The sequence below is a fragment of the Solea solea genome, chromosome 16 (genome assembly GCF_958295425.1).
Source record: "Solea solea chromosome 16, fSolSol10.1, whole genome shotgun sequence".
NCBI classification, from domain to species: Eukaryota; Metazoa; Chordata; class Actinopteri; order Pleuronectiformes; family Soleidae; genus Solea; species Solea solea.
The window spans coordinates 20,567,972-20,582,182 of NC_081149.1; the positions used below are offsets into that span (position 1 = coordinate 20,567,972).

Sequence of the window (14,211 nt, forward strand, 5' to 3'; positions counted from 1 at the left end):
AAAAAAAGAGGGAGGTAATGAAAGGGTTGTTTCAAAACATTTAAAGAAACATTTCCCTCTCAGCTACCATTTGGATGTTGTTTCTGGAACAAGGAGTGCAAATGTTTTCCCTCGTTCTCCTCCTCCCTCTTTTCCCTCCACTGCACTGTTCAGGAAGGGGAAATTGGAATTTAGGATTGTGCTTGTTTCCTGATCGCTGGCATGAAGTGTATGTTGAAGGTGCATGCACACATGGATAAAAAACCTTCAGGCGGTTGTGATGACAGAGATTGATCCGTCCCCTAGTGTGTGTGTGTGTGTGTGTGTGTGTGTGTGTGTGTGTGTGCGTGCGTGTGGTTCTGTTCCTCACACATGAGGTAACTGTTAAAAAATGGAATTTAGGTGAGAGTGATCTGTTAAAACAACATTGCAGTCATGGGGTCTGACACATATGCAAACACTGGAGTGAAGGGTGGGCAGGTTGTTCATCATAGTTTAATTTATATCCTCGCATTCAATAAAAGTCACAAGATCCTGGATGTGAATCAAGCTATATTTGGTGGCCTTGTAACAAACAAACAAAAAAAAAAAGACATTTACACAGATAAATCGTCATGAGATGCTGTTATTGTGAGGCAGTCAGAGGTGGACAATGTTAATTTGGCAAATAACAAATTCTCATAAAAAATCATATAGATTTTAATTAATTAAATGTGTACATATTAAACATTATTCCAAATGAAATGGCAGTTTGGTACATTGTTTGGCCTTGTTCTTTTATACAGCCTTGGAGATCTGACTATAGTGATAAATGTCAGTCTAGAACATAAATGGGATGTAAACACAAGATCGGAAAGGCCAGTGCTAGCTGTTAAACAATGAATCGCATGACCACACACGTTCAGCTACATCTGTGGGGAGAGAGAAGTGATTCAGATTGTGGATCGTGAATGTGATTCTGTCCAGAAAGATTAATGTAAACGTTTGCCCACCCTCAAAGGCAGTGGCAGGAACTGTAGGTCATTTCTCAAAGAGACTAGGCTACGACAGTTATCATTTATTACAACTAATCCATCTACAAATCATTTTTTTGATGGTTCCAGTTTTAAAAAAAAATATATATAAAAGTGTGGCCGCAGTGAACTGTAAGATTAAGTGTTAAAAGCTTCTTGCATCTATCATAGCAAGTGGCCGGGGCGTCATGGCAGTCAAAACAACAACAAGTAACTGACTAACCTTTTCTTAGTCTGTACTGTAATTATACATTTACATTTATGTAATGGGATAAACGGCCCAGTAGCTTATTAAATCATTCTTAAAATATAATAATATAAAAATCTAAATACTTTTAATCATTACACCACATTATAACGCATAGATAGTAAGTTCTCTTTTGAGAGGCACACACACACACACACACACGGGGACAGAGTAAAATCATGTCGCTGTGCCGCTCTTCACACAGGAAAAGAGTTTTCAAACTTGGACTAACTGAACATGTGAACTTGTATTTGTCACCTCTTTAGGACTTCTTCTGGCATACACATTGACCTCTCTCTCTATCTCTCTCTTTCACTCTCACTCTCACTCTCACTCTCACAATCATTTCTGCCGTACTCTGAACCTCTGTCTCACTTTATGTCCAAAACCTGGTCCTAATGAGGCCGTTGGGTTAACGTCAGGGTCAGGCGTTAACCGGTTCTGGTCAAATTTAGTGGTTATAGTTTGTGTGTAGTGTGTGCAAATGAATGGAAGTCAATGCAGTGTGTGTACGTAGCTCCCTGCAGTGTCTCTGACTCAAAGGGCATTCACTGCAAACTCACACGGAACTGTTGCACGTGTCAATGATCATAACACGATGCAGTGCTGCCACACACACACACACACACACACACAGAGGCCCTCAGTACACACATGTGCAGTGCAGAGACACACGCACACAAACTCAATTACAAGCGTGTACAAAGATGGTGGACGTTAATTAATCTCTGTTTAATGGGGGACCTGGTCTGGAAAGATCCACTTCCACAGTAGTTTTTCCAAAGCAACTGCATTATGTCCCTTGTTTGTGATTAATTGGAAGGCTGCATTTTCTATTAATTTTTTTTTATTTTTATTTTTTTAAATCCTCTATGTGTGTGTGTGTGTGTGTGTGTGTGTGTGTGATAGAGACAGACTGCAATTTTAATGTACTGATTTAGATGCACAGGAAACTCAGCAAGCACAGCATGTCTCTCAGATTCCCACAGGAATAATGCAGAATCACACACACTGAGCCCCTTCCCCCTCACACACACACACAGCACTCTTTCCCCTACACACATGGTTAGTTTTATCAGGGTAATGGTTGTGCAGTGTGTTCACTAATGGGTGTGTGTGTGTGTGTGTGTGTGTGTGTGTGTGTGTGGACCTCAGCTAAACATGAAGCCTTTTCCAGCTCTTAGACGCTTGTGATTGAAAGAGGCAGTAATGGTTCAAAGGTTCAGATTCTAGTAATGGTCAACGGTGCACACATGCAGCAGTCTGAATCTAATCAAAACAATCGATAGCGGTATCATCTCGAGATATGACGGGTTTTATGAGGATTTACTCTGTCAATGTTAAAGCGATGGAAGTGGATTTGATGGCGCGTGACGTCAACGCGCTTTTTGTAAACACGTGTCACTTTGTGTAGTATGGATCTTTGTTTAAATTAAATTTAGCTGTATACATAGCCGCCGTATTAGTGGTGTGTTTTTTTTTTTTTAATCATAATAAAGTTAGTGCCAACCAGCACTCACATGATGGAATGATTTTAATCCGAATTTAATTAAAGCGTCGGCTGATTAAATTCAAGTGTTCCCATCGGTCGTGTTCCTGGTATCAGTTTTACGGAGTGTTCTGGTGTACACGTGTTCCAAAGGTGTGGTGAACAGTCACAGATTTTTACTGTCTTGTTCACCTGCATCTGCCAAAGCTTTGGTTCAAGCCTTACCCCAACACTCCTCACGGTGTATAATTGAATCATACAGAAAACTTTATCAGCTGCAGGCTTCACATATTTCTGATCTAATTGGAATCTACTTTCAGTCAGGGATGATAAAATATTAGCTTTCTTTGGCTCAAAACAACACATTTCCACAGACTTATTACAGCTCTACTCTTTCTTTTTTTTCTCTTCTCCAAACTAAATGTTACACAACATGGTTGTATTTCTGTGTGTGTGTGTGTGTGTGTGTGTGTGTGTGTGTGTGTGTGTGTGTGGGTAGGGCTGTGCGACATGGCTGCAAAGGTAATCGCAGAAAAAAAAATGTTTATATTGTTATTGCATTGTGGTTTTAAACATTTTACGGACAGAAAACAACAAACGCAGAAACATTCCTCTGAGGTTCAATGTTGTATACACTTCCAAGAGTTTGTGTTGTGATTTTTAATAGAAATAAAACATGTTTGAGCTTTCAGTGAGGACGATTTTCTGCTTCTCTTCTGTCACAAAGAAAGTAAATGTTTCTAAAAGTAAAAACACCTGACCATTTTTGATCGCTGTCGATGGGAATATGTCAGATTGGGTGGTAGATTATCCCTGTGTGAGTGTGGAGGCGACACCTCTAATATCTTTCCTACCAGAGGAAGTTTCCTCAATATTCCACCACAGGATGCTCCACTGCTGTTGTGATGATTGTGGTTTTCATTGGTGGCTACATTAACTGTCTTTCTTCTGTGGAGTGTAGTCTGTCTGTGGTCTGTCTTGTTGAAATGGAGTGCATGGTGGCTCAGTAATAATGTGATTACAATAGACTGCTTCAGCATACTAACATCAGCATGTATCGATTCTGCTCATACACACACAGCGAGTACAGTACAGTGGAAATTGATCGTCTTTGTCGCTTATTAGTTTGGTTCTTGTGGTGCAAGGATGACTGACAGTCTGTCTTTGTTCTTTCTTTTTTTTTTACTAGGTGATGCCTTCCCGACAGGCTCTAGTCCCTTCCTGTCAGGTTATCCAGGCCCCTCCCCCCTGACCTCTGACCCTGCTTACAGATCAGCCAATCCCAGCAGTCTGCAGATGGCTCAGCTCTGGGCATCACACGCTCATGAAGGTAAATTTGCCGACAAACATTAGTTTCTCTCTCTGTTTTTTCCAGTCTCGGTACATAATGGAAATGCTTGGAGACACGTGACATCACATTTCACGTGACATGTCTCACTGTCCGCTCGTGTTCAATGCCCAGGAGGCTTGTTCCTCTTCTGTTTCTCATCACTTACACCCGTGAGATCCTGTTCCATTTCTGTCTCCCTGCTGGTTGCTCCACTCCTGGCTCTGTCCTAAATGCGTCTTACTTCCTGTGTCCGCAACCAGTCTCTAACTTTCACCTGCCAGGTGTTGCTGTAATCCGTCTTTGTCTCTCTTGTTCCTATTTTGAACTTCTTGTCCAGCATGTGTTTTGTTGCTCCATCTGTCTGTGGCTCTCCTGCCCCACTTTCCTACTGCATCTCTATTTGGACGTAGCTGATGAACACAGTTTTGCAGTCATGTACATATTATGGGAATCGATGTACAAACATTATCTTTCTATTTTTGGCCTCTCCTTTTGTTTCGGAGTTGTTTTTCAAGGCCAGTTCAGTATGTGATCAAGTCTCTGTTCCCTCCTCCTCCTCCTCCTCCTCCTCTTCACACCCTTGTGTTGCTTTGTGACTCCTTATCAAATCTCACTGGGGTAGAGGGTCAAATAGGAGGAGCTATGTTTCACAGTGTGTTTTGGCAATGTAAAGGGAGAAAGGACAAATGGATTCATTTTTAAAGCGTGGCTTATGTGACGGCCTTTGTTCAGTGCTCTACAAACAGCAAATCAGATTACATGTGTTTCGAAGTTCTTATTTTTTTTTTTTTTACTTTGATTTTGTCTTGAGTTTACTTTCTTGCATTCAGTGACAGTTCAAGGGTGCAGCACTGGCACATGATTGTAGCTGGGATAAACGTCCATAGCTGAATAAAATTCAGGATTTCTTGGTCCTGCTCTCAAGTATTGGATCAGAGCTGATCTTGGCTCTTTCCACAAGCTCTTGCTGTCATATTTTATTATGTTGCATCATTTGATCCACTCCACTGTATCTGCTCTGCCCTGAGCACTGAGCAGCACACACACACACATGCACATAGACGCTTTACTATGCAATTTGTACGCAGGGCATTTTTAAATTCTACTTTTACACTGGTCAGACACAGTTGCCCATGTGCCGAGTGTCAGCCGTTGCCAAGACAAACCCCGCTTGAGTGTAGATGAAGCCAGAGAAAGGAGGGACAAAGAATGCATGGACTCCACAAGCTTGATGTTGAGCCAGAGTTGACGCTTGAGTATATAACACTAAGGAAGCTAAAAGCTCCTACTGACTCAGGCAGTCATTGACTTGGCTTGCTCTGATATGACTAGAATCCTTCACAGCCATAAAGAGCTTGTTAATAACTGGTGTTTGGATTTAGTGGCTGTTATAGTTACAAAAGCCGGAGTCATTTCTGGGCAGCAGCTATTGCAGATAAGCCTGAGATGCATTGTATCTGCACAGGAACCCAGTATCAAAGCTATAACGGATCAAGGTGAGCTTGTGGTTAAAGGAAGCTTATTCAAGAAACTTATCCCTCATTCCTTTACTCTCATCACCCCATTCTGCTTATATTTCTGTCTCCCTACGCTTTCCTCTAACCACTGACACTCAAACTCCCGCCTTCTCCGGCCATCTCAATTTCTGCCTCTCAGAACGGAGAGGATTTATAAGTCGGCCTTGCTCCTCAACACTTAGCGCTGGAACAGCGGCGGTGTCTTTGATACTTCTGGGAATGGCCAGAGTGTGGGAACAGGGAATGTCTCACTCTCTCTGGGTGGCACTCTTCTTTAAAAAAAAAAAATAAAAAAAATAAAAAAAAACCTCAGGCCCAACACGGTGTCACAGTCCAGCGTCAGAGTTGCAGCCAGCTCAGCCTTAACACAGACTTCCAGAGCACTACACCAGAATGTGCAGCTTTGTCTATATTAAGATCTGGTCTCTGAGAGCAGCTGTTGGCTGACTGACGGGCAGACTCTTTCCCAACACTCATGAACAAAATAAATACTTGTTAGAAAGGTTATGCTATTAAAAAGTGTGCTTTTCGTTTTTAAAATGGGACTTTTAAGAGTTAAATCATTCAAACAACATCCCCTAATACCCTGCTCTATTGTCAGGGTTACTTAACTAGCTGATCTGCCCTCCATGGACAGACTAAAAGAATGCAACCTGATATCACATTACTACAATTTAAAAGAAAAAAATACATTTTATCTACATCTTTTGCATACATTTTTTTGATTAACAAAGCATTATGAGAATATTTTCAGCCAGAAACTAGTTTGTCTGATTATTTCAAAACAACGTGAATGCATTATCGATACAGTGGAGGTTATACTTTAATACATCCCTTTCTGCAAGTAGCAGCCGTAAAAAGGTCACGGTGGCCTTGATATTTACATTACGGATGTATTTGTTTAATCTGCACTGTGTGACATGCTGTGTTTTGTGTGTTTTCAGGTTACCCTCCGCTGCCGAGCAGCCTGTACTCCAGCCCCTACCTGTCGCTGGGGCACCTCGACCCCCCCTCGCTCTCCCAGCACCCTCTCTATGACTCACATAAAGGTCAGTTTTTGTCTCCGAAAACAAACGGTGTGGAAACAAATGGCTGAATTTGTTTTAAGAGTACATATCCTGTCCTGTCCTCGAAGTAAATCAGTAGTAATAGGATTGGTGTTCCACAGCCATTCCATTTTAGAGAGGAGATCTGCAGATAGTTGTGGGGCTGCCAGAAACGGTGTTAAACTGTGATGTGGAGTCCTCTTTTCCTTCTCTCTGAATATGGATGTTGCAGATCTCACTGTGTTGTGCAAAGTCAGTTTTTATGTTCACTTCAACAGCATCTTTTAGACTTGTGTTTCTTGTTTTTTGTATGTTGCAGAGGGTTTTTTCCTGCCCGCCTCTTTAAGCCAGTCTCTCCATCCTCCGTCTGCACACCCAACCGCCCCGTCCAGCTCAACACCCCCTCAGAGGACGTCCCGGGATTGCGGTAGGGACCGGCCCTACCGGGGAGAGAGGGAGAGGGAGAGAGAGAGGGACAGGGAGCGCGAGAGGACAAGAGAGGAGCAGCGGCCTCACAGTGTCGTCGACCTGACACAAGAAGGGAGGAGCGAAGAGGACCGCCGGGCGAGAAGTGGCGATCGGGACCGAGAGAAAGAAAGGGACCGGGACTCGGAAAGAGAAAGTTGGCCTTTTCATCCTCTCCTCCACCAGCAGAAATCACATTCTCAGCCCTGCACAGTGGAGACAAGACCCAGGCCCTCACCTCCACAGCCCTCCTTCCCCTCAGGGGGAGGTGTGGGCAGGTTCCATGGACCAGAAACTGACAGGGGGGTGCGTGATGAAGAGGGCATCTCTCGACCCCATCACAACCACAACTCAAATAACTCAAACTCCCAATTGGACAGACTGAGACGGAATGACTCGGAGGCCACATCAGCGGGGGCTCTCCACATGTCCTATGTCCTCCCCCCTGTGCTCCAGCCCTCCGTTGCTGGTCTCCCCCACCCTTCCACATCCAGAGAGTCTATGAGAGAGCAGCGAGTCATTGCACCGACATATGTGCCTTCTGTGGAGGTTTACGACGAGCGGGCTGGGCCCATCCAAATTGCCTCACAGGCCCGTGACAACAAAAACAGTGACAAACAAAGAGACAGGGAGCGGGAACGGGAGAGAGACAGGGAGCGGGAAAGGGAGAGAGACAGGGAACGGGAGAGAGACAGGGAGAGGGAGAGGGAGAACTATAGGTTTCCTGAAAGGAGCCTGATGGATCATCCTCGACTCTCCCAGTCCGGCGATTCAAGCAATCAAAGAGAGGAAGGTTCTATAATTTGTTCCAATGGTTCAATTGGAAAGCGAGGTCAGGACACATTGTACTCGTCCAGTCAATCAAGGTTCAGCCCAGAAAGCAGAGACAAGCACTCTGTTCGGATGGGTATGGAACGAGCAGGGGCGGAGCCTAAGTGGAATAACATCAGCCCGCTGGCTAACTATGCCACGACTCACATGGCTGCTCTGGCAGCCCAACACGGACACAGACTCTCCTCACCGCACAGCCAGTCTCCACAAACACAGATTTCCCATTCCCCTCATGCAACTCACCGGCCCAACAGCAACACACACTCCCGCAGCCATTCTCCACAGACGCACACTTCACAACACGGACACGGGCGTGCGGGGGAGGAGGGGAGTCAGAGACGTTACCTGGACCCGTCGGCTCTCTACCGAACTGGAGGCTCACTAGTGGGAGGGTCCAATGGTGGAGAGCGAGGTGGGGCAGCTGGCTCGGACCCCTCCGAGGTTTCAGCCATGCAGAGTCTGATCAAATACAGCGGAAACTTTGCTTCTGAAGGTCCTGGCTCGTCCAGGCATGCCACAGATAGCAGAGTGCCATTCGGAGGTCTGGGTAGCATTCGCATGAATGCTGAAAGAGAACTGGAGAGGGAGAAAGAGAGAGAGAGGGAGAGGGAGAGGGAGAGAGAAAGGGACAGGGAAAGGTTAGTGGTTGGAGCGAGTGTTTCAGGGGCATTAAGGGTTCCTCCTCAGCTCAAGAGAGAGCAGGAGCGGCCGGACAGTGCCCGCTCATTTGGCCGCGAGGCAGAAGGCGAGGTGCGTCACCCTCCGGTTGGCATTGCTGTAGCAGTGGCTCGGCAGAGAGACAGTGGGAGCAACACCAAACCAACAAGTGGATCCTCAGACTCACAACGGCCCCTACTGCAAACTGCTATTAAAGGTAATTATGTGAAGTTGATACTGCATTGTTTTCTAGGGATATCCCGATACAACTTTTTCACTTCCGATACGATACCAATATTGCAACCTTGAGTATTGGCCGATACGATATCAGCACGAATCATACATACTTTATTGACTTATTTTGTAGTGTGGAATGTTAGAATAGGGGTTTTTTAAATTAAGTTATTTTTTCAAATAGTGCAGTCACCCCCTGGTGGCTATTCAATATAGTGTTAATTCCAGTTTGGCTTTCAGGAGGAAACCAAAAGAATACATCCATTTTTTTTATATATATATAACATCACTAACAGTATACATTTTAAGTCTTCTGATATGGTGCAAAAATGTACAGTGTCAATTATATTGTATGTTCTCCTGGTGACTTATTATATCATCATATTTTTGTGTTGAGTTGGTAAAGTTCAGTTTGTTTTTGGTTAACTTTTTTTCTGCTTCAATTAAGAGAACCATTACACTTTCAAACGCTAATAATTGTCATCCCGTTTAATAACATTGTCTGTTAATATTACGGAGGAGGCCACTGTTGGTATTGATACTAGTTTTTAAAGAGTTGTTTTTGTGCAACCCTGTGTATTAGAAACATGTGCTCTTGACTCTGCTGTGGCCTCATAGATTGTTACTGTAGGGAACGCAGATCATTCTGTGAGTAATGTGGTAGTTGAAAATCATATTTCCTCTGCTTTTGACTCTTAGATTGTTTGATGTTAGATGTTCATGCATAATGCAGTTAAAACAGGTTTTTTACTTATCGTGTCATGGAATACTTTTTGTTAAAGTTTGGTAAGTCACTCTGCTCTGTGCTGCATAGAGCAATTCCTGCCGTAGCTCTCTCCTTGTTCTTGGACATCAGGGTCATTCAGTGACGGTGCCCCCACAACAAGTTATTTTTAAGTTTTCTCTCAATTCCATATTTTTTCCCCTTACAGTTGTGCCCGTGTTCCACCCTGCGTCTCTTGTACATTTTCCTATAACATCTCCCTCCTTTCTCTGAGAAGGAGTTCCTCCCTCCTTGCCTCACTTCAGGCCTCCTTCTCCTCCAGCCTCTCTGCATTAAACGTGTCATTACACAGTGAAGCTAAAAGCAATGAACAAGCCTTGAATTACAATAAGACCATAGATGCGTTGCTAAGCAATAGATCAGTTTTGAGAGTGACGGTTTCTGTGTGTGCATGAGGAATTGTGTAGTACTGTAGATGTTCGTTTGTCATCCCTGTTGAGGGTTTATTCATTTCCTTGCTCAAGCAGAGTGATTTGTTTAATAGCATCAGTCCCTCGCGCTTAGAGGAGCTCCAAAAAGCACAAATAGATGGATGAATGAAGGGATAGATGGATAATAGATGGAGGGAAGCAGGAAGGAGTTGGGAGATAAGACTAGCGATAACAGATGGACGTGATCGATGGGTTGATAGACGGGAAGAGAAGAGGTATGTCAGGAAGTAGAGAAGTTAAGAGTGTAAGATGGAGAAGAGAGGGGAAAGAGAGAGGTGTCTGTGTGTGTGCTGCACTAATCACTGGTTTTCTGATGCAGGAAGGATAACATGTGGGACAGGCTCTCTGTAACCTTGGTAACAGTCATGAAACCTTTCCCAGAGAGCATGTCAGAGATTGTTTAAGTCTCTTTTTATAAACACAAGAGCGAAGCGATTTGGGGAAAAATATATGGAGCGTAGAACATGGAACAATTTAAAAATAGGACTAAATTGCAGCCAGTGTGATTTACTAATTGCATTGTATCAAAGTGAAAGTTTGACTGTAAAACAATGAATTGGTAAGCCCTGTCGCGCAAAGACTGTAACACACACACACACACTTACGCCACATATCTAGAGCAGAACTGAAGGATTCTGCACACTTGTATAAAACCTCTCTGCTGCTTAGGGACCTTCAGTCAGAGTTGATGAGATGGAAGAGGGTTGAATGGAGAGAGTGCGAGGGGAAGATCCTCATGTTTATTCTGGAAGGCTTGGTTCAGCGCTGCTGCTTTACCCCTCTCTCCCTCTCTCCCTCTCTCACTCTGACACTTGCCGCTGGCCGTCATAGAAAGCAGCATAGGTTTAAGACTGACTGTGACTATCAAGGCGGTTCGCACATCTTCCAGGGCACAAAACTAATAACTGATGAGATCTGACCCGTAGGAGCCAGAGCTGTCGCTCCAAGTGTGTGTGCACACACTCTGTGTTTAGGCTGCACTTTTACGTGCACACCATCTTCCCATGGTCCATCTAAGTCTGACCTTGTCCGGCACTGATAATAAATAAGGAGGGTGTATATATGCAGATAACAAATAATAACTATAACAAATAATGGGGTTTTGTTAAGGGATTAAAATTCTCATCAGAAAGTGAACCTTTCCCACCAGCCATGCAGCCAGTTGTTTGTACATAGAGTCACTGAGTGTAACAAGAGCAGCCTCTAAACATCACTATCTAATCTTTTTCTCCCTTTTGTGCCCGAAACCTGTCACAGACGAGGAGCGGGGGGAGGAGCGCGCTCATCACCACGATGACAGATTGTTGGCCAGCCGGCTTGAGCGTGAGCAGGAGAAAGTGCTTCGGTAAGTCGGTCTTACGGACTACACCTGTTGTTTTTTTTATTAATCAACTCACTTTAGTGTCACAGTTTAACTTTGGCCAAAAAAACTAAACAAAACACAAGCTTGGTTTGTAACAGTCAACATTTGGTCTTGTGAACACACAACACTGTGCCGTGTTTCCACACAGAGAGCCCAAAGAGCTGGCAGAGTTTTCTCAGATGCACCCTGCTCCTTTGTCTGGCGGCCTGACACCCAGTATGATGACACCCAGCCTCATGACCCCCAACCTTATGGTGACAGGGGCAGGGCGTTGGCCCCCAGACCCCTCAACTCTGACCTCTCACCCTTGGATGCCCCGGCCTGGAGCCCCTCCAGTCTGGCTATCCAGCACACCCTACAGTATGTGGAGACACATAATAAATACGACTGGTTCCGTGTATTGTCACAGTTACATTACAGAATTGTGTCATCAAGCTACCAAATGTTTCTGGTCTTGGAGATAGATTATCTTCCATGCACATTAAGATTGACAGATTTGTACAAGAGCAAACTACTCGAAGTGTTTGTAATGAAACTTTTTTCAATTCTTCAAAAAGCATCAGAGCATCAGAATTTGTCTTTTATTTTTTCATGTTGAAATTTGATCCAGATTTGTTTTGAAAAGTCTGGGGCAGCAAAATAAAACACATGAAATCTGATTTTCTTAAATCTGATTCAAACCACATTCGAAGAGGTTTGATTTTCACGGAAGCTTCTCGGGATGAATGCTCTTGCCATTCAAATCATACTGCACACTGCATGTATGACTGACACAGAACATTGCAATATACAAAAAAAAATGTATTAAGGCAAAATTCTTCAGGCTTTTCTGATTGGTGCAGCAGAGATGGGAGGTGTTTTCTATTTGTCAAGTGTCCAGCGACGGCCTCCGCAGGTCAAGTGCCACAAACATTCCTGATCTTTGCAGGACATTCCAGGCCTCCTTCTCCATCACTCTCTCCAGAAATAACAGCATCAGCGTCCACATACTTACATGAGCTTCCACATGCCATCTAAAATCATGGCAGCACACGGGTTACACAAAAAAAACACAGCGGAGTGCACAAACCCACACACACATACTCCACAGCTCTCTGTCGCCACTTATGGCCAAAAAAAGACAAAATCCCCCGTAAATTCAGTGTGTGCTTTTATATGCAGCTCGTTTATCATGGTGTCACTGTGATTACTGGATGAAGAATGTTGCAGTGTAAATGTTGGTTTTACCCTGGCCTTCTTCCCCCTTTACACTTTCTCTGTCTTCACCATTTTCTCTCTCAATTTCTCACCATTTTCACTCCCTTCTGTTTCACTCAGGCCTTGGACCCTCCTCACTGCACCAGACTCTCCCCCCAGGCTACCCACCCTCTCTACAAGGTTCCTTACCCCCTTCCTACCAGTTTGCCAGGGACCCACAGTCTGGACAGCTAATAGTCATCCCTACTGAACACCTGTCCCACTATGGTATGAAAACTGCTCTGTGTGTGTGTGTGTGTGTGATGTTGTTTTGCTAATTCTGTCACTTATACAAAAGATGAATTTGTTGCATCAAAGATTTATGAGCTTTACACAAGCTTCTGACTATTGTCAGGTGACTTATGGCAATGTAGTATCAGGTATGAGTGTCTTTTGCTCTCTGCTGCTTTACAGCTCTAAAAAGAGAGTGCAGTGATTATTGTCCTCTTCCTAATTGGCTTTCTTCATCGCTCAGCAGGAGGCGATGTACTGGAGCGTGGAGCCCCGGTGTGGTCAGGGGTATATGGTACAGGCAGCTCGCTGCAACACGCGGCCCAACTCCAGCTCCTCTCCCAGCACCAGATGCTGCGACAACAGGAGCTCCTCATGATCCAGCAGCACACCGCACAGGTCCTGGAGTTGCAGAGGAGCGCACAGCTCGTCGTAAGTGGACACGAAAACACTCGTCAACATCCACCGTAACATTTCTCACTCACTTGAGCGGAGTGGCATCAAGTGTTGGAATTTTTTCTTCTTTTTTCTTGTTGCCTCGCTTGGCTCACATTGATACAGCAGATACAGCAGAAGAGAAATGTCCAACTATCAGCTCAGCGTTGGCAGGTTTACATCACGTTTTGTAACTGTACCAATCAAATCATGGTTTTTTTGTGTGTAGCTCAAACATTACGCGGCTCATACGTCGCTGTGTCAACATTTTCAGAATAATGATAATAGTAGTAGTGTTTGGAGGAAGTTCATTCTTCTTCACTGGCTCACTCTGAACAGTGCAGCGCTGCACATGTACTGCATACAAAGCTCTTTCCCCTCTAATGTTACAGGAGCGGTTAAAGGCCAGTGAGCACCGACCTGAAATAGAAGACAAACCAGACAAGCGGAACACAGAGCCCAAACCAAGACCTTCCTCAATATCTTCCCCTTCTCCTTCGCCCGTTCTGCACCTTCGCAAACCTCCCCCTCCCTCTCGCTCACCAACCCCGTCGACATCTTCCCTCACCTCGCTGCCTCCGCTCCCCTCACCGGTGACCACCCTTAAGTCAGAGGAAGGAGGGCAGAGGGTGTTGGTGCACTCACCAATGCCCCTGCCTCACCCGCCTTCCCCCCGCTCAGCCTTGCCACCCCCGTCCTCACCACGGCAGCCTAAACAGGAAACAGCCGAGGTGGAGGAGATGGGGCGGAGGAGTCAGAGGGAGGGACATAGGCCAGGCTCTGCTCCCTTTCAGGGCATCTACTCTGGTGAGTCTTTTACAAGCTTTGCCGGGTAGATAAGATGGATGGTTTCAGTAGTGTGAACAAATTGGTATTGGATAAATAACTCCTTTGGTTGATGTTGTAATGAAATCCCCGTGTTT

At 44.7% G+C, this 14,211-nt stretch overlaps 1 protein-coding gene across 4 annotated transcripts in view; it reads left to right on the forward strand.

The window, feature by feature from the left end:
• tnrc18 (trinucleotide repeat containing 18) overlaps positions 1 to 14,211 on the forward strand; it is a 45,167-nt gene that overhangs the window by 11,814 nt on the left and 19,142 nt on the right. For 2 of the 4 annotated variants that reach the window (XM_058654401.1, XM_058654402.1), the window contains exons 3-10: positions 3,918 to 4,058; positions 6,520 to 6,624; positions 6,941 to 8,791; positions 11,281 to 11,368; positions 11,535 to 11,746; positions 12,704 to 12,850; positions 13,098 to 13,285; positions 13,681 to 14,095. In XM_058654401.1, coding sequence (XP_058510384.1) covers positions 3,918 to 4,058; positions 6,520 to 6,624; positions 6,941 to 8,791; positions 11,281 to 11,368; positions 11,535 to 11,746; positions 12,704 to 12,850; positions 13,098 to 13,285; positions 13,681 to 14,095 — 3,147 coding nt within the window. The remainder of the gene's footprint in view (positions 1 to 3,917; positions 4,059 to 6,519; positions 6,625 to 6,940; positions 8,792 to 11,280; positions 11,369 to 11,534; positions 11,747 to 12,703; positions 12,851 to 13,097; positions 13,286 to 13,680; positions 14,096 to 14,211) is intronic. The other 2 variants (XM_058654404.1, XM_058654405.1) reach the window with 1 other exon arrangement.